General features: G+C 44.6%; 1 protein-coding gene across 1 annotated transcript; it reads left to right on the forward strand.

Annotated features, from left to right (window-relative positions):
• The first annotated feature begins 681 nt into the window (after positions 1 to 681).
• LOC122923179 (E3 ubiquitin-protein ligase Mdm2-like) lies at positions 682 to 20,208 on the forward strand. The gene is made up of 5 exons (XM_044273913.1): positions 682 to 705; positions 9,600 to 9,674; positions 9,761 to 9,894; positions 11,190 to 11,239; positions 20,054 to 20,208. The coding sequence occupies exons 1-5, from the start codon at positions 682 to 684 to the stop codon at positions 20,206 to 20,208; spliced, it is 438 nt and encodes a 145-aa protein (XP_044129848.1).
• Positions 20,209 to 20,223: the final 15 nt, after the last annotated feature.

Below are 20,223 nucleotides of genomic sequence, written 5' to 3' on the forward strand. Positions count from 1 at the left end.
ATCATGGAGGACATGTATATATCTTTATACTGATGTGATCTAGAACCCATCATGGAGGACATGTACATATCTTTATACTGATGTGATCTAGAACTGATCATGGAGGACATGTATATATCTTTATACTGATGTGATCTAGAACCCATCATGGAGGACATGTATATATCTTTATACTGATGTGATCTAGAACTGATCAGGGGTGACATGTACATATCTTTATACTGATGTGATCTAGAACTGATCAGGGATGACATGTACATATCTTTATACTGATGTGATCTAGAACTGATCAGGGGTGACATGTACATATCTTTATACTGATGTGATCTAGAACCCATCATGGAGGACATGTATATATCTTTATACTGATGTGCTCTAGAACCGATCATGGAGGACTTGTACATATATTTTTACTGATGTGCTCTAGAACCCATCATGGAGGACATGTACATATCTTTATACTGATGTGATCTAGAACCCATCATGGAGGACATGTACATATATTTATACTGATGTGATCTAGAACTGATCAGGGAGGACTTGTACATATATTTATACTGATGTGATCTAGAATTGAACAGACATTAACCCTATTTTTTCTGGGGGGGGGGGCTTTCCAGGCAAGCGTGATATATGGAGAGCTCCTCATCGCACACACATAGTTTGGCGCAGTCTTCCGTCATGACAACAGATGAAGTGACGCTGGTGAGTGACGTATCACATGGTTGATGTTATAATCTGAAATACTAAAAGCCCCTTTAGGTCTCCCGCACACATAACCTTTGGCGGTCCACAAACTGTAGATCCACAAAGTACAGATACCGGATATGCGCTATCCATCACTTTTTCGCTCCCTTCACTAGAACAAGCCTATTCTTGTCCACAAAACAGACAGGTATAGGACATATTCGATAATTTTCGGGACTGCCATATGGATGCTGACGACACATTTTTGCAGACCCATAGAATTTAAATTGGTCGACGTGTCATCCGCAAAAAATGCGGATCAGACCCAGACCAAAACTAGGGTGATGTGCGTGAGGCCTTCGGCACCTGGAGGTAACGCATCATTTCTATATTAGGTTATTATGTATAAAACTACTTCTAAATGTGATGGGAAAGGTGCGTCTCAATAATCCCGCTGCACCTCCTGCTGCTGCTAAGCAGAACTAGTCTGGCGGTATAAACTCAGCCATTTCTTTACCAAAACCTGAGAAGCTAAAGCCAAGTTATTTCTGACGTGTGTGCAGCCTGTCAGTCGGTATTCGTAGTCTTTTACAGTAACTTGGGTGTAAAACGGAGCCGTCATCACAAAATGCAGTGCAATCTGTATGCAGCAGGCTACAGAGCAGGAGGAGCTGGGCAGACGGATGCAGACTTCTGTGGACAAAGATTCAATACAACTTGTAATTTATAAATCTCTGCTTTCTCTTACTTCAGCTGTACATGAGGGCTGTCTCATCAGTGATTGATAGTAATCTCTGTGTAAGTGTGTATACAGAGATAGCTGTCAGTCACTGGTATCTGTACACAGGGAGGTGTTATCAGTGATAGTCATCTCTGTGTAAGTGTGTATACAGAGATAGCTGTCAGTCACTGGTATCTGTACACAGGGAGGTGTTATCAGTGATAGTCATCTCTGTGTAAGTGTGTATACAGAGATAGCTGTCAGTCACTGGTATCTGTACACAGGGAGGTGTTATCAGTGATAGTAATCTCTGTGTAAGTGTGTATACAGAGATAGCTGTCAGTCACTGGTATCTGTACACAGGGGAGGTGTTATCAGTGATAGTATTCTCTGTGTAAGTGTGTATACAGAGATAGCTGTCAGTCACTGATATCTGTACACAGGGAGGTGTTATCAGTGATAGTATTCTCTGTGTAAGTGTGTATACAGAGATAGCTGTCAGTCACTGATATCTGTACACAGGGAGGTGTTATCAGTGAGTCATAGCATTCTCTGTGTAAGTGTGTATACAGAGATAGCTGTCAGTCCCTGATGTCTGTACACAGGGGAGGTGTTATCAGTGATAGTAATCTCTGTGTAAGTGTGTATACAGAGATAGCTGTCAGTCACTGATATCAGTACACAGGGGAGGTGTTATCAGTGATAGTATTCTCTGTGTAAGTGTGTATACAGAGATAGCTGTCAGTCCCTGATATCTGTACACAGGGAGGTGTTATCAGTGATAGCATTCTCTGTGTAAGTGTGTATACAGAGATAGCTGTCAGTCACTGATAGCTGTACACAGGGAGGTGTTATCAGTGATAGTAATCTCTGTGTAAGTGTGTATACAGAGATAGCTGTCAGTCACTGATATCTGTACACAGGGGAGGTGTTATCAGTGATAGTAATCTCTGTGTAAGTGTGTATACAGCGATAGCAGTCAGTCACTGATAGCTGTACACAGGGAGGTGTTATCAGTGATAGTATTCTCTGTGTAAGTGTGTATACATAGATAGCGGCCAGTCACTGATATCTGTACACAGGGAGGTGTTATCAGTGATAGTATTCTCTGTGTAAGTGTGTATACAGAGATAGCTGTCAGTCCCTGATATCTGTACACAGGGAGGTGTTATCAGTGATAGTAATCTCTGTGTAAGTGTGTATACAGAGATAGCTGTCAGTCACTGGTATCTGTACACAGGGAGGTGTTATCAGTGATAGTATTCTCTGTGTAAGTGTGTATACAGAGATAGCTGTCAGTCCCTGATATCTGTACACAGGGAGGTGTTATCAGTGATAGTAATCTCTGTGTAAGTGTGTATACAGAGATAGCTGTCAGTCCCTGATAGCTGTACACAGGGAGGTGTTATCAGTGATAGTAATCTCTGTGTAAGTGTGTATACAGAGATAGCTGTCAGTCACTGATATCTGTACACAGGGGAGGTGTTATCAGTGATAGTATTCTCTGTGTAAGTGTGTATACAGCGATAGCTGTCAGTCACTGATATCTGTACACAGGGAGGTGTTATCAGTGATAGTTATCTCTGTGTAAGTGTGTATACATAGATAGCGGCCAGTCACTGATATCTGTACACAGGGAGGTGTTATCAGTGATAGTATTCTCTGTGTAAGTGTGTATACAGAGATAGCTGTCAGTCCCTGATATCTGTACACAGGGAGGTGTTATCAGTGATAGTAATCTCTGTGTAAGTGTGTATACAGAGATAGCTGTCAGTCACTGGTATCTGTACACAGGGAGGTGTTATCAGTGATAGTATTCTCTGTGTAAGTGTGTATACAGAGATAGCTGTCAGTCACTGGTATCTGTACACAGGGAGGTGTTATCAGTGATAGTATTCTCTGTGTAAGTGTGTATACAGAGATAGCTGTCAGTCCCTGATAGCTGTACACAGGGAGGTGTTATCAGTGATAGTAATCTCTGTGTAAGTGTGTATACAGAGATAGCTGTCAGTCACTGGTATCTGTACACAGGGAGGTGTTATCAGTGATAGTAATCTCTGTGTAAGTGTGTATACAGAGATAGCTGTCAGTCACTGATATCTGTACACAGGGAGGTGTTATCAGTGATAGCATTCTCTGTGTAAGTGTGTATACAGAGATAGCTGTCAGTCCCTGATATCTGTACACAGGGGAGGTGTTATCAGTGATAGTATACTCTGTGTAAGTGTGTATACAGAGATAGCTGTCAGTCACTGATATCTGTACACAGGGAAGTGTTATCAGTGATAGTATTTTCTGTGTAAGTGTGTATACAGAGATAGCTGTCAGTCACTGATATCTGTACACAGGGAGGTGTTATCAGTGATAGTATTCTCTGTGTAAGTGTGTATACAGAGATAGCTGTCAGTCACTGATAGCTGTACACAGGGGAGGTGTTATCAGTGATAGCATTCTCTGTGTAAGTTTTTATACAGAGATAGCTGTCAGTCACTGATATCTGTACACGGTGAGGTGTTATCAGTGATAGTAATCTCTGTGTAAGTGTGTATACAGAGATAGCTGTCAGTCCCTGATATCTGTACACAGGGGAGGTGTTATCAGTGAGGCATAGCATTCTCTGTGTAAGTGTGTATACATAGATAGCAGTCAGTCACTGATATCTGTACACAGGGGAGGTGTTATCAGTGATAGTATTCTCTGTGTAAGTGTGTATACAGAGATAGCTATCAGTCACTGATATCTGTACACAGGGGAGGTGTTATCAGTGATAGTAATCTCTGTGTAAGTGTGTATACAGAGATAGCTGTCAGTCCCTGATATCTGTACACAGGGAGGTGTTATCAGTGATAGTAATCTCTGTGTAAGTGTGTATACAGAGATAGCTGTCAGTCACTGATATCTGTACACAGGGAGGTGTTATCAGTGATAGTATTCTCTGTGTAAGTGTGTAGACAGAGATAGCTGTCAGTCACTGATATCTGTACACAGGGAGGTGTTATCAGTGATAGTATTCTCTGTGTAAGTGTGTATACAGAGATAGCTGTCAGTCCCTGATATCTGTACACAGGGGAGGTGTTATCAGTGATAGTATTCTCTGTGTAAGTGTGTATACAGAGATAGCTGTCAGTCCCTGATATCTGTACACAGGGGAGGTGTTATCAGTGATAGTATTCTCTGTGTAAGTGTGTATACAGAGATAGCTGTCAGTCACTGATATCTGTACACAGGGAGGTGTTATCAGTGATAGTAATCTCTGTGTAAGTGTGTATACAGAGATAGCTGTCAGTCACTGGTATCTGTACACAGGGAGGTGTTATCAGTGATAGTAATCTCTGTGTAAGTGTGTATACAGAGATAGCTGTCAGTCACTGATATCTGTACACAGGGAGGTGTTATCAGTGATAGTATTCTCTGTGTAAGTGTGTATACAGAGATAGCTGTCAGTCCCTGATATCTGTACACAGGGGAGGTGTTATCAGTGATAGTATACTCTGTGTAAGTGTGTATACAGAGATAGCTGTCAGTCACTGATATCTGTACACAGGGAGGTGTTATCAGTGATAGTATTCTCTGTGTAAGTGTGTATACAGAGATAGCTGTCAGTCACTGATATCTGTACACAGGGAGGTGTTATCAGTGATAGTATTCTCTGTGTAAGTGTGTATACAGAGATAGCTGTCAGTCACTGATATCTGTACACAGGGAGGTGTTATCAGTGATAGTAATCTCTGTGTAAGTGTGTATACAGAGATAGCTGTCAGTCACTGGTATCTGTACACAGGGGAGGTGTTATCAGTGATAGTAATCTCTGTGTAAGTGTGTATACAGAGATAGCTGTCAGTCACTGATAGCTGTACACAGGGGAGGTGTTATCAGTGATAGTATTCTCTGTGTAAGTGTGTATACAGAGATAGCTGTCAGTCACTGATATCTGTACACAGGGAGGTGTTATCAGTGATAGTATTCTCTGTGTAAGTGTGTATACAGAGATAGCTGTCAGTCACTGATATCTGTACACAGGGAGGTGTTATCAGTGATAGTATTCTCTGTGTAAGTGTGTATACAGAGATAGCTGTCAGTCCCTGATATCTGTACACAGGGGAGGTGTTATCAGTGATAGTATTCTCTGTGTAAGTGTGTATACAGAGATAGCTGTCAGTCCCTGATATCTGTACACAGGGGAGGTGTTATCAGTGATAGTATTCTCTGTGTAAGTGTGTATACAGAGATAGCTGTCAGTCACTGATATCTGTACACAGGGAGGTGTTATCAGTGATAGTAATCTCTGTGTAAGTGTGTATACAGAGATAGCTGTCAGTCCCTGATATCTGTACACAGGGAGGTGTTATCAGTGATAGTATTCTCTGTGTAAGTGTGTATACAGAGATAGCTGTCAGTCCCTGATATCTGTACACAGGGAGGTGTTATCAGTGATAGTAATCTCTGTGTAAGTGTGTATACAGAGATAGCTGTCAGTCACTGATATCTGTACACAGGGAGGTGTTATCAGTGATAGTAATCTCTGTGTAAGTGTGTATACAGAGATAGCTGTCAGTCCCTGATATCTGTACACAGGGAGGTGTTATCAGTGATAGTATTCTCTGTGTAAGTGTGTATACAGAGATAGCTGTCAGTCCCTGATATCTGTACACAGGGGAGGTGTTATCAGTGATAGTATTCTCTGTGTAAGTGTGTATACAGAGATAGCTGTCAGTCACTGATATCTGTACACAGGGGAGGTGTTATCAGTGATAGTAATTCTCTGTGTAAGTGTGTATACAGAGATAGCTGTCAGTCCCTGATATCTGTACACAGGGGAGGTGTTATCAGTGATAGTAATCTCTGTGTAAGTGTGTATACAGAGATAGCTGTCAGTCACTGATATCTGTACACAGGGGAGGTGTTATCAGTGATAGTAATCTCTGTGTAAGTGTGTATACAGAGATAGCTGTCAGTCACTGATATCTGTACACAGGGGAGGTGTTATCAGTGATAGTATTCTCTGTGTAAGTGTGTATACAGAGATAGCTGTCAGTCCCTGATATCTGTACACAGGGAGGTGTTATCAGTGATAGTAATCTCTGTGTAAGTGTGTATACAGAGATAGCTGTCAGTCACTGATATCTGTACACAGGGGAGGTGTTATCAGTGATAGTATTCTCTGTGTAAGTGTGTATACAGAGATAGCTGTCAGTCCCTGATATCTGTACACAGGGGAGGTGTTATCAGTGATAGTATTCTCTGTGTAAGTGTGTATACAGAGATAGCTGTCAGTCCCTGATATCTGTACACAGGGGAGGTGTTATCAGTGATAGTAATCTCTGTGTAAGTGTGTATACAGAGATAGCTGTCAGTCTCTGATATCTGTACACAGGGGAGGTGTTATCAGTGATAGTAATCTCTGTGTAAGTGTGTATACAGAGATAGCTGTCAGTCACTGATATCTGTACACAGGGGAGGTGTTATCAGTGATAGTATTCTCTGTGTAAGTGTGTATACAGAGATAGCTGTCAGTCCCTGATATCTGTACACAGGGGAGGTGTTATCAGTGATAGTATTCTCTGTGTAAGTGTGTATACAGAGATAAGCTGTCAGTCCCTGATATCTGTACACAGGGGAGGTGTTATCAGTGATAGTAATTCTCTGTGTAAGTGTGTATACAGAGATAGCTGTCAGTCCCTGATATCTGTACACAGGGAGGTGTTATCAGTGATAGTATTCTCTGTGTAAGTGTGTATACAGAGATAGCTGTCAGTCACTGATATCTGTACACAGGGGAGGTGTTATCAGTGATAGTATTCTCTGTGTAAGTGTGTATACAGAGATAGCTGTCAGTCCCTGATATCTGTACACAGGGGAGGTGTTATCAGTGATAGTATTCTCTGTGTAAGTGTGTATACAGAGATAGCTGTCAGTCACTGATATCTGTACACAGGGGAGGTGTTATCAGTGATAGTAATCTCTGTGTAAGTGTGTATACAGAGATAGCTGTCAGTCCCTGATATCTGTACACAGGGAGGTGTTATCAGTGATAGTATTCTCTGTGTAAGTGTGTATGCAGAGATAGCGGCCAGTCCCTGATATCTGTACACAGGGAGGTGTTATCAGTGATAGTAATCTCTGTGTAAGTGTGTATACAGAGATAGCTGTCAGTCACTGATAGCTGTACACAGGGAGGTGTTATCAGTGATAGTATTCTCTGTGTAAGTGTGTATACAGAATAGCTGTCAGTCCCTGATATCTGTACACAGGGGAGGTGTTATCAGTGATAGTATTCTCTGTGTAAGTGTGTATACAGAGATAGCTGTCAGTCACTGATATCATGTACACAGGGAGGTGTTATCAGTGATAGTAATCTCTGTGTAAGTGTGTATACAGAGATAGCTGTCAGTCCCTGATATCTGTACACAGGGAGGTGTTATCAGTGATAGTATTCTCTGTGTAAGTGTGTATACAGAGATAGCTGTCAGTCCCTGATATCTGTACACAGGGAGGTGTTATCAGTGATAGTATTCTCTGTGTAAGTGTGTATACAGAGATAGCGGCCAGTCCCTGATATCTGTACACAGGGAGGTGTTATCAGTGATAGTATTCTCTGTGTAAGTGTGTATACAGAGATAGCGGCCAGTCCCTGGTATCTGTACACAGGGGAGGTGTTATCAGTGATAGTAATCTCTGTGTAAGTGTGTATACAGAGATAGCTGTCAGTCACTGATATCTGTACACAGGGAGGTGTTATCAGTGATAGTATTCTCTGTGTAAGTGTGTATACAGAGATAGCTGTCAGTCACTGATAGCTGTACACAGGGGAGGTGTTATCAGTGATAGTATTCTCTGTGTAAGTGTGTATACAGAGATAGCTGTCAGTCCCTGATATCTGTACACAGGGGAGGTGTTATCAGTGATAGTATTCTCTGTGTAAGTGTGTATACAGAGATAGCTGTCAGTCCCTGATATCTGTACACAGGGGAGGTGTTATCAGTGAGTATAGCATTCTCTGTGTAAGTGTGTATACAGAGATAGCTGTCAGTCACTGATATCTGTACACAGGGGAGGTGTTATCAGTGATAGCATTCTCTGTGTAAGTGTGTATACAGAGATAGCTGTCAGTCACTGATATCTGTACACAGGGAGGTGTTATCAGTGATAGTCATTCTCTGTGTAAGTGTGTATACAGAGATAGCTGTCAGTCACTGGATATCTGTACACAGGGAGGTGTTATCAGTGATAGTAATCTCTGTGTAAGTGTGTATACAGAGATAGCTGTCAGTCCCTGATATCTGTACACAGGGAGGTGTTATCAGTGATGGTATTCTCTGTGTAAGTGTGTATACAGAGATAGCTGTCAGTCCCTGATAGCTGTACACAGGGAGGTGTTATCAGTGATAGTAATCTCTGTGTAAGTGTGTATACAGAGATAGCTGTCAGTCACTGATAGCTGTACACAGGGGAGGTGTTATCAGTGATAGTATTCTCTGTGTAAGTGTGTATACAGAGATAGCTGTCAGTCCCTGATAGCTGTACACAGGGGAGGTGTTATCAGTGATAGTATTCTCTGTGTAAGTGTGTATACAGAGATAGCTGTCAGTCACTGGTATCTGTACACAGGGAGGTGTTATCAGTGATAGTATTCTCTGTGTAAGTGTGTATACAGAGATAGCTGTCAGTCCCTGATATCTGTACACAGGGGAGGTGTTATCAGTGATAGTATTCTCTGTGTAAGTGTGTATACAGAGATAGCTGTCAGTCCCTGATATCTGTACACAGGGGAGGTGTTATCAGTGATAGTAATCTCTGTGTAAGTGTGTATACAGAGATAGCTGTCAGTCCCTGATAGCTGTACACAGGGGAGGTGTTATCAGTGATAGTATTCTCTGTGTAAGTGTGTATACAGAGATAGCTGTCAGTCACTGATATCTGTACACAGGGAGGTGTTATCAGTGATAGTAATCTCTGTGTAAGTGTGTATACAGAGATAGCTATCAGTCCCAGATATGTGTACACAGGGGAGGTGTTATCAGTGATAGTATTCTCTGTGTAAGTGTGTATACAGAGATAGCTGTCAGTCCCTGATAGCTGTACACAGGGGAGGTGTTATCAGTGAGTCATAGCATTCTCTGTGTAAGTCTGTAAACCTACACTTCAGTCTTGGCATTATATGTTCATATGCAACATTTTCTTTATTTTTAAGGTAAGACCAAATGCTCTTCTGCTAAATCTGTTACAATCTGGTGGTGCCAAGAAGGAAACCTTTACAATGAAAGAGGTGGGTGCACAATCCCTGATGATGATGTATGATGCTGTGATATTCTGTATGCTGGTTATTGCTGTGTCTTTGTACTTGCTCTGTAGGTGCTTCACCATCTTGGTCAGTACATTATGGCCAAGCAGTTGTATGACAAGAAGCAGCAGCACATTGTCCACTGCTCTAATGATCCTCTCGGAGAACTATTTGGGGTACAGAGCTTCTCTGTGAAAGAACCCAGGTAACTGATGGGCTTCTAACAATCAATGTTTGATGTCATTTTCCAGAAGGGATTTTTTCAGTCTGTAGAATAAAATTGACCCCAATATTATTTTGGGTGTCCTGTTATCTTCCTTTACCCCCTTCTACTTAAAGTGGTTATCCCAGGACAAATCTAAACATTGAACACCAGACATCATATAGGACATGACAACCTCTTTCTAACAAAGCCAGACCCAGGCCTGGACCTCACATGGATCCAGAGATCTCCCCATTCATTGCTCTGCTAGATTTATCTCCAGCTGACAGCTCAAGGGCAGTGTCCTTTCTGCTGCAGCTCAGGGGGCGTGTCCCTGCTCTGCGTATCACAGCTCAGGAGGCAGAGGAAGGATGACACTGAGCATGTGCGACCTTCTCAGTGAGCAGGACAAAGAAATAAGAATAACAAACAGCCGGTGGTGCTATACAAATGCATTGTATTGAGTAACTCGGGGCTATGCTACATTGTTTATTACCTGCAATTACAATAGTATTCAGATTAGGGTTGTTTCAGGTATCCAGATATGGATATTGACATGTGCTGATACTAGCAATATCGGATCAGCGGCGGTCCTGCACCTGGCACCCCCTCTGATGAGCTGGTTTGGGTGGCTGCGGCACTGGATTAAACTAAACAGTGTATGAATGTAGAATAAGACAGCTGTGCAGTGGGCATGCTGGGTACTGCAGTGCAGCTCCTATTCAAGTGCAGAGCTCCTGAAATACAGTGTGCAGACCCTTCTGCTTCCGCTCCGCTAATCGCTGGAGGTGCCGGAGCCCACCCATCTGATACTGATGACTATCCTGAGGATACCTCATCAGTAGCCTGGACAACCCCTTTAAGTAATTGCACATCTATATCATGATGTAATAGGTGGGCACTAGAGCTTAGTCATCCTCTTAGTACAGTACAAACAGCCTGAATAATGGGGGCCACCTGATTATTTGGGGCTCATTGGCCTTAGCTCGTATTTAGGCTGCTATATGGGGGTAAATGTACCCATGCACATTACACTAAAGTTGATCAAAATGGATGATTTCCACAAAACAATACGGTGAGATTTAGGTTGTGGAGGTTTCCTGTAAATGATGGAATAAATCTGGAACGTGTGGTCGGTGTTTCCTATCTTTTCCGTGTATATATTCGGACAGAGGATGAAACGCTGCGCAGGTATCTGGGGTGGGATGCACGGACATGTTTATGGTATTACTGCAAATGGAGCTCGGAACCCTGTCGGAAAGTCCATCTAGATGTAAATTATCATCTCTCTGTTTCAGGAGACTGTATGCAATGATTTCCAAGAATCTGGTAACTACTGATTCAGAAGGTAACATTTTGTAGAAATAACCGTTTTAGCGCCGTGTGGCCCCAATCTTATGGGATTTCTAATGTCTGACAAGTGAGGGATGCTGTGAGAGAGTAACACCTGAAATGATTGTCTGCGATGCCAGTGTTACTATCCCCTGCGATGCTGGTGGGTGCGCCTAATCTGGGACAAGGCTCAGGCCTCATCACACATGTGGTGCCTCCTCCGGCAGTCCATGTTCCTAAACAGAAATCTTACATCTCTGGCTTCACTGACGCCTGAAAACTGGTGTAAATGAAGATAAAACCGTTACGGTTACTGTCCATGCCCCGTCCCACCCTTGCCAAGCCCCCCCTCCCTTCCTGGAAACTGGTGTAAATGAAGATAAAACCGTTACGGTTGCTGCCCATGCCCCGTCCCACCCTTGCCAAGCCCCCCCTCCCTTTCTGGAAACTGGTGAGGGTGGCCTACAAAGTGACAGATGCAACAATAAAAAACATTGCAAACACATAAGAAGCCCCCATAAGAAGTATCCCCCCCCCCCCCAGAAGTGGGGGAGATGCCCCTGCGTCTTATGGGGTGAGTACTAATGAGCTCTGCCATTATGGAAGTCTAAAGCCTAACGCGGCAGTAAGAGCTCCCCGGACCCCGGTGTAGTATAAAGCGTCACTGCTATTACTATAGGTACTAAACCTGAATGTCAGCAGACGGGGGAAGGTACTGCTTATCTTTACTAATTGTTCCTACAAACCAGATTACACTGAGCGTCCCCACTTCAGCAGGAGTTGGGGTACTAGACGGTGAGGAGGACGCGGGAGACGGCACTAACTGCCACCCTCTCACTAGGTATACAAGATACTACAGTGTACCTGGCTATTACTAGCTCTATGCTGCTGGCAGTTTGGCAGTGTAAAGCAGTGGGGACCTAAAGGCCTTTCCCCACTGTCAAGGAAGTGCAAGTTGCACCCATACACACAGCGGATCGGCTGGAGGCTGACAGGCTAGAAGCACTACACACTATAGTGATCACTGATAGATGACGTGTATGAATGATCACACTATTGGTGATCACTGATAGATGACGTGTATGAATGATCGCACTATTGGTGATCACTGATAGATGACGTGTATGAATGATCGCACTATTGGTGATCACTGATAGATGACGTGGATGAATGATCACACTATTGGTGATCACTGATAATGACGTGTATGAATGATCGCACTATTGGTGATCACTGATAGATGACGTGTATGAATGATCACACTATTGGTGATCACTGATAGATGACGTGTATGAATGATCACACTATAGTGATCACTGATAGATGACGTGTATGAATGATCGCACTATTGGTGATCACTGATAGATGACGTGTATGAATGATCACACTATTGGTGATCACTGATAGATGACGTGTATGAATGATCACACTATTAGTGATCACTGATGGATGACGTGTATGTATGATCGCACTATTGGTGATCACTGATGGATGACATGTATGAATGATCACACTATCAGTGATCACCAATAGTGCGATCATTCATACACGTCATCTATCAGTGATCACCAATAGTGCGATCATTCATCCACGTCATCTATCAGTGATCACTATAGTGTGTAGTGCTTCTAGCCTGTCAGCCTCCAGCCGATCCGCTGTGTGTATGGGTGCAACTTGCACTTCCTTGACAGTGTGGAAAGGCCTTTAGGTCCCCACTGCTTTACACTGCCAAACTGCCAGCAGCATAGAGCTAGTAATAGCCAGGTACACTGTAGTATCTTGTATACCTAGTGAGAGGGTGGCAGTTAGTGCCGTCTCCCGCGTCCTCCTCACCGTCTAGTACCCCAACTCCTGCTGCAGTGGGGACGCTCAGTGTAATCTGGTTTGTAGGAACAATTAGTAAAGATAAGCAGTACCTTCCCCCGTCTGCTGACATTCAGGTTTAGTACCTATAGTAATAGCAGTGACGCTTTATACTACACCGGGGTCCGGGGAGCTCTTACTGCCGCGTTAGGCTTTAATTAATATATTGGTTAAAATACCTTACCCAGGTTAGGTCCTAAATATGACTCCATTATAGAAGATGCTGGAGGCTGATCTCTGGTAATATGGAGATGCTGGGGGCTGATCCCTGGTAATATAGAGATGCTGGAGGCTGTTCTCTGGTAATATGGAGATGCGGGGGCTGATCTCTGGTAATATGGAGATGCTGGAGGCTGATCTCTGGTAATATGGAGATGCTGGGGGCTGATCTTTGGTAATATGGAGATGCTGGAGGCTGATCTCTGGTAATATGGAGATGCTGGAGGCTGATCTCTGGTAATATGGAGATGCTGGAGGCTGATCTCTGGTAATATGGAGATGCTGGGGGCTGATCTCTGGTAATATGGAGATGCTGGAGGCTGATCTCTGGTAATATGGAGATGCTGGAGGCTGATCTCTGGTAATATGGAGATGCTGGGGGGCTGATCTCTGGTAATATGGAGATGCTGGGAGGCTGATCTCTGGTAATATGGAGATGCTGGGGGCTGATCTCTGGTAATATGGAGATGCTGGAGGCTGATCTCTGGTAATATGGAGATGCTGGAGGCAGATCTCTGGTAATATGGAGATGCTGGAGGCTGATCTCTGGTAATATGGAGATGCTGGGGGCTGATCTCTGGTAATATGGAGATGCTGGAGGCTGATCTCTGGTAATATGGAGATGCTGGGGGCTGATCTCTGGTAATATGGAGATGCTGGAGGCTGATCTCTGGTAATATGGAGATGCTGGAGGCTGATCTCTGATAATATGGAGATGCTGGAGGCTGATCTCTGGTAATATGGAGATGCTGGAGGCTGATCTCTGGTAATATGGAGATGCTGGAGGCTGATCTCTGGTAATATGGAGATGCTGGAGGCTGATCTCTGGTAATATGGAGATGCTGGGGGCTGATCTCTGGTAATATGGAGATGCTGGAGGCTGATCTCTGGTAATATGGAGATGCTGGGGGCTGATCTCTGGTAATATGGAGATGCTGGAGGCTGATCTCTGGTAATATGGAGATGCTGGAGGCTGATCTCTGGTAATATGGAGATGCTGGAGGCTGATCTCTGGTAATATGGAGATGCTGGGGGCTGATCTCTGGTAATATGGAGATGCTGGGGGCTGATCTCTGGTAATATGGAGATGCTGGAGGCTGATCTCTGGTAATATGGAGATGCTGGAGGCAGATCTCTGGTAATATGGAGATGCTGGAGGCTGATCTCTGGTAATATGGAGATGCTGGAGGCTGATCTCTGGTAATATGGAGATGCTGGGGGCTGATCTCTGGTAATATGGAGATGCTGGAGGCTGATCTCTGGTAATATGGAGATGCTGGGGGCTGATCTCTGGTAATATGGAGATGCTGGAGGCTGATCTCTGGTAATATGGAGATGCTGGGGGCTGATCTCTGGTAATATGGAGATGCTGGGGGCTGATCTCTGGTAATATGGAGATGCTGGGGGCTGATCTCTGGTAATATGGAGATGCTGGAGGCTGATCTCTGGTAATATGGAGATGCTGGGGGCTGATCTCTGGTAATATGGAGATTCTGTGGCTGGTGGCTGATCTCTGGTAATATGGAGATGCTTGAGGCTGATCTCTGGTAATATAGAGATGCTGGAGGCTGATCTCTGGTAATATGGAGATGCTGGAGGCTGATCTCTGGTAATATGGAGATGCTGGAGGCTGATCTCTGGTAATATGGAGATGCTGGAGGCTGATCTCTGGTAATATGGAGATGCTGGGGGCTGATCTCTGGTAATATGGAGATGCTGGAGACTGATCTCTGGTAATATGGAGATGCTGGAGGCTGATCTCTGGTAATATGGAGATGCTGGGGGCTGATCTCTGGTAATATGGAGATGCTGGGGGCTGATCTCTGGTAATATGGAAATGCTGGGGGCTGATCTCTGGTAATATGGAGATGCTGGGGGCTGATCTCTGGTAATATGGAGATGCTGGAGGCTGATCTCTGGTAATATGGAGATGCTGGAGGCTGATCTCTGGTAATATGGAGATGCTGGAGGCTGATCTCTGGTAATATGGAGATGCTGGAGGCTGATCTCTGGTAATATGGAGATGCTGGGGGCTGATCTCTGGTAATATGGAGATTCTGGAGGCTGATCTCTGGTAATATGGAGATGCTGGAGGCTGATCTCTGGTAATATGGAGATGCTGGAGGCTGATCCCTGGTAATATGGAGATGCTGGAGGCTGATCTCTGGTAATATGGAGATGCTGGAGGCTGATCTCTGGTAATATGGAGATGCTGGAGGCTGATCTCTGGTAATATGGAGATGCTGGAGGCTGATCTCTGGTAATATGGAGATGCTGGAGGCTGATCTCTGGTAATATGGAGATGCTGGAGGCAGATCTCTGGTAATATGGAGATGCTGGAGGCTGATCTCTGGTAATATGGAGATGCTGGAGGCTGATCTCTGGTAATATGGAGATGCTGGAGGCTGATCTCTGGTAATATGGAGATGCTGGAGGCTGATCTCTGGTAATATGGAGATGCTGGAGGCTGATCTCTGGTAATATGGAGATGCTGGAGGCTGATCTCTGGTAATATGGAGATGCTGGAGGCTGATCTCTGGTAATATGGAGATGCTGGAGGCTGATCTCTGGTAATATGGAGATGCTGGGAGGCTGATCTCTGGTAATATGGAGATGCTGGGGGCTGATCTGAGGCAATGGGGCTCTTATGTGAGGTCTGATATTGGGGTCTGATCTGAGGTCTTGTTTGTGTCTTTTTAACGTTGGGGGTCTGGTTACTGGTCTGACCTGAGTTATAATGAAAAATATTTTTTTCTTATTGTCCTCCTCTAAAACCTTGGGCGAAAAATACGGTAATTAGCGACTTCTTAATGCTACTTTTTAGGTGCAAGGGAGAGGATAAATCTTCCCCTTTGTGTTAGAGAAGAATCCAGTTTTGTTATTTCTGGACTTCGTTGGGGCGACCTGTACAGTGGCTGCTGTGAATAATTTTTTATTGCTTCTGTGCTAGAAATGTGATTAATTCCTGGAAATCGGAGGACAAGGTTAGCGCACTAAAGGGGTTTAGTTAAAGGGCTTGTCTGAGATCATAAAAAATCTGGGACAACATCCTAAAATAAAAAATGCTGATATCCTCTCTCTTTGCTGTGTGGTGCTGGTCCGGTCCTCTTACTGCAGTGGTGATGTGTCAGTACAGCGCCGCTGCAGCCAATCACTGGCCGCAGCACGTCACCGCTGCATTAGTAAGCAAGCAGTGGCAGGAGGACCGGACCGGCACCACAGGCAACGGAGCTGAGGTGGGAGTGTAATGTTTTTTATTTTAGGTTTTAAATTAGACTTGACAACCCCTTTAATTTGCATTTATCTTTAAAATGTATCACTGTAAGTAATCACTTTTTAAAGTGGTTATCCAGGAAATAACGATGACCTATCCTCGGGAGGGGTCGTCATTACCGGATTGACGGGCGTCTGAGTCCCAGCACCCCAGCCGGTCCAGTGAATAACACAAGTCATTTTGAAGAGGAAGCAGTGCTTGCACAAACACAGCTGCCCCTTTGATTGGCTGATCGGCAGGGGCGCCAGGAGTCCGAGCTCTACCCATCTGATATTGATGACCTATCCGTCAGTTTTAAGCCACTGCACAATCGCTTTACTTCACCATGATCAGTCCTGCCATGCAGTATGTCTGGCCTAATTGGGTTGATCATGGGGACTAGAGAGGAGCAAATTTCTTATTTTAACATTTTGTTCACACTTCATTTGGTGGTAAAAGGTGAATTGCGTTATGGATTACATTACCACGGGCCACAACGCAATTCTATGACGGAATGCATAACGGAATGCCTTTAGAGGCATAATAGAAGTCTATGGGCTGCCAAACGGATCCGTCCCATTTCCGTTATGCAGGGGAGTCCTTTAAAGGCATCCCGTTATGCATTCCGTCATAGAATGGCGTTATGGTCCGTGGTAACGACGTGCTCTATAAAAATGTCACATCATCTACCACCTCAGGTGAATGGCACCTTACATCACTAAAAGTGGAATACCAAGCGATGAAAAAATCCTGTGTACCCCAAAATAGTACCAACACAACTGTCACCTCATCCCGTAGTTTACAGATTGGGGTCACTTTTTGGAGTTTCTACTCTAGGGCTGCATCAGGGGTCTTCAAATGTGACAGGGCAAGTTAAAATTATTCCAGTGAAATCTGCCTTCCAAAAACCATATAGCGTTCCTTCCCTCCTGTGCCCTGCCGTGTGCCCGTACAGCAGTTTACGACCACATATGGGGTGTTTCTGTAAACTGCAGAATCAGGGTAATAAATATTGAGTTTTCTTTGGCTGTTAACCCTTGCTGTGTTACAGAGAAAAATAGATTAAAATGGAAAATTCCCTCCACCTCCATTTTCCTTTCATTCTTGTGGAACACCTAAAGGGTTAACAAAGTTTATAAAATCTGTGTTGAATAACCTGAAGGATGTAGTTTCTAAAATGGTCATTTTTGGGGTGTTTCTACTATGTAAGCTTCACAAAGTGACTTCATAACTGAACTGGTGGAAATTTTAAGAATTGCATGTAAACTTCTAAGCCTTGTAACATCCTAAAAAATAAAATGATGTTTGATAAAAGATGGCAACACGGAGTAGACATCTGGGAGATGCACAGTAACAACTGTTTTATGAGGTATCACAATCTGCTTTAAAAGCAGAGACATTCCAATTTCAGCAATGATCCATTTTTCAAAATTTTCTGTCAATTTTGGAATTTTTAATAAATAAAGGTGAAACGTATTGACTCCGTTAGGTACCACTAACACGAAGTACAATGTGTCACGAGAAAACACTCAGAATGGCTTATATAAGTAATAGCGGTCCAGAGTTATTACCACATAAAGTGAAACATGTCAGATTTGCTAAATGTGGCTTGGTCCTGAAGGTACAAACGAGCTTGGTCCTGAAGGGGTTAAACGCAGGGCCGTTTGAAGGAATTTGGGGGCCCCAAGCAAAATAGACATGGAGGCCCCCCCCCCCTCCACGCCCTCCCCACCTTACGCACGCAAAGCCTACAGGAACCACAGTATAGCCATACAGTTTAAGTTCACCCACACTTTATATAAATAAAAAGGAGGTTTACAGTGCAAATACTGTGGATGGCACTGTTTGGGGGGGATCTGTGGATGGCACTGTTTGGGGGGGATCTGTGGATGGCACTGTTTAGGGGGGAGATCTGTGGATGGCACGGTTTAGGGGAGGTCTGTGGATGGCACTGTTTAGGGGAGGGGAGATCTGTGGATGACACTGTTATGAGGGGTATCTGTGGATGACACTGTTATGGGGGGATCTGTGGATGGCACTGTTTGGGGGGGATCTGTGGATGGCACTGTTTAGGGGAGGTCTGTGGATGGCACTGTTATGGGGGGGATCTGTGGATGGCACTGTTTGGGGGGGATCTGTGGATGGCACTGTTTGGGGGGGATCTGTGGATGGCACTGTTTAGGGGGGAGATCTGTGGATGGCACTGTTTAGGGGAGGTCTGTGGATGGCACTGTTTAGGGGAGGGGAGATCTGTGGATGACACTGTTATGAGGGGTATCTGTGGATGACACTGTTATGGGGGGATCTGTGGATGGCACTGTTTGGGGGGATCTGTGGATGGCACTGTTTAGGGGGAGATCTGTGGATGGCACTGTTTAGGGGAGGTCTGTGGATGGCACTGTAGGGGGATCTGTGGATGGCACTGTTTAGGGGAGGGGAGATCTGTGGATGGCACTGTTTAGGGGAGGGGGGATCTGTGGATGGCACTGTTTAGGGGGGATCTGTGGATGGCACTGTTTAGGGGGGGGATCTGTGGATGGCACTGTTTAGGGGGGAGATCTGTGGGTGGCACTGTTTAGGGGGGAGATCTGTGGATGGCACTGTTTAGGGGAGGGGGGATCTGTGGATGGCACTGTAGGGGGATCTGTGGATGGCACTGTTTAGGGGAGGGGGGATCTGTGGATGGCACTGTTTAGGGGAGGGGGGATCTGTGGATGGCACTGCCATCCACAGATCCCCCTACAGTGCCATCCACACATCCCCCTCCCCGACGCTCACAGCAGTATATTTATAAACTAATCAGTAACTACTTTAACTTTATTCATTGCTCATTGCTGAGCTCTTAACTTGGATTATTTGGATATCTCTTACTTTGTCTTCGCTCCGGTAACTAACAGCAGGCAGCGGGTGGCGGCGCTCACTCACTGACGTCACGCGCCTGCGCCGCCTAGTGGGAGGAGCAGGCGCCTGACGTCAGTGACAGTGAGTGAGCGCCGCCACCCGCTGCCTGCTGTTAGTTACCGGAGCGAAGACAAAGTAAGAGATATCCAAATAATCCAAGTTAAGAGCTCAGCAATGAGCAATGAATAAAGTTAAAGTAGTTACTGATTAGTTTAAAATATACTGCTGTGAGCGGCGTGGCCCTGTATATTCTAACCCCCAGGCAAGCGTCCCCGTCACCATGGGAACGCCTGGGGGTTAGAATATACCATTGGATTTGAGTTTTTGCGATCTCACTGAGCTCGTAAAACTCAGATCCGATGGTATATTCTAACCCCCAGGCAAGGGGTTAGAATATACCATCGAATCTTCTGAGTTACTCTGTTTGGCCCCATCCAGCTCGGGGCCCCAAGCAATTGCTTGTTTTGCCTGTCCGTTAGCGACGGGCCTGGTTAAACGTATGGGTACGGCACCAGTGGCGGTGCACTACAGAGGTGCCTTATTTCTACAATTGCCTGCTGAGTATTTTATTGTATATTTTTTTACTTTGCTTAGAAGAAAGTTCTTCAAATGGTCAACCATCAGAACCTCAGAGAGAGGGCCAGAAGTCAGACGGTGTCTCTTTAACCCTAGATGAGAGCCTTTCATGGTCGGTGATAAGTGACTCTACAGACACCTCTTCTAATGCAGTAAGTAAGGCTCCTAGATGACACCATTCTGACCAC

The sequence above is a fragment of the Bufo gargarizans genome, unplaced genomic scaffold, assembly GCF_014858855.1.
Source record: "Bufo gargarizans isolate SCDJY-AF-19 unplaced genomic scaffold, ASM1485885v1 original_scaffold_1315_pilon, whole genome shotgun sequence".
In the NCBI taxonomy this organism is placed as follows: domain Eukaryota; kingdom Metazoa; phylum Chordata; class Amphibia; order Anura; family Bufonidae; genus Bufo; species Bufo gargarizans.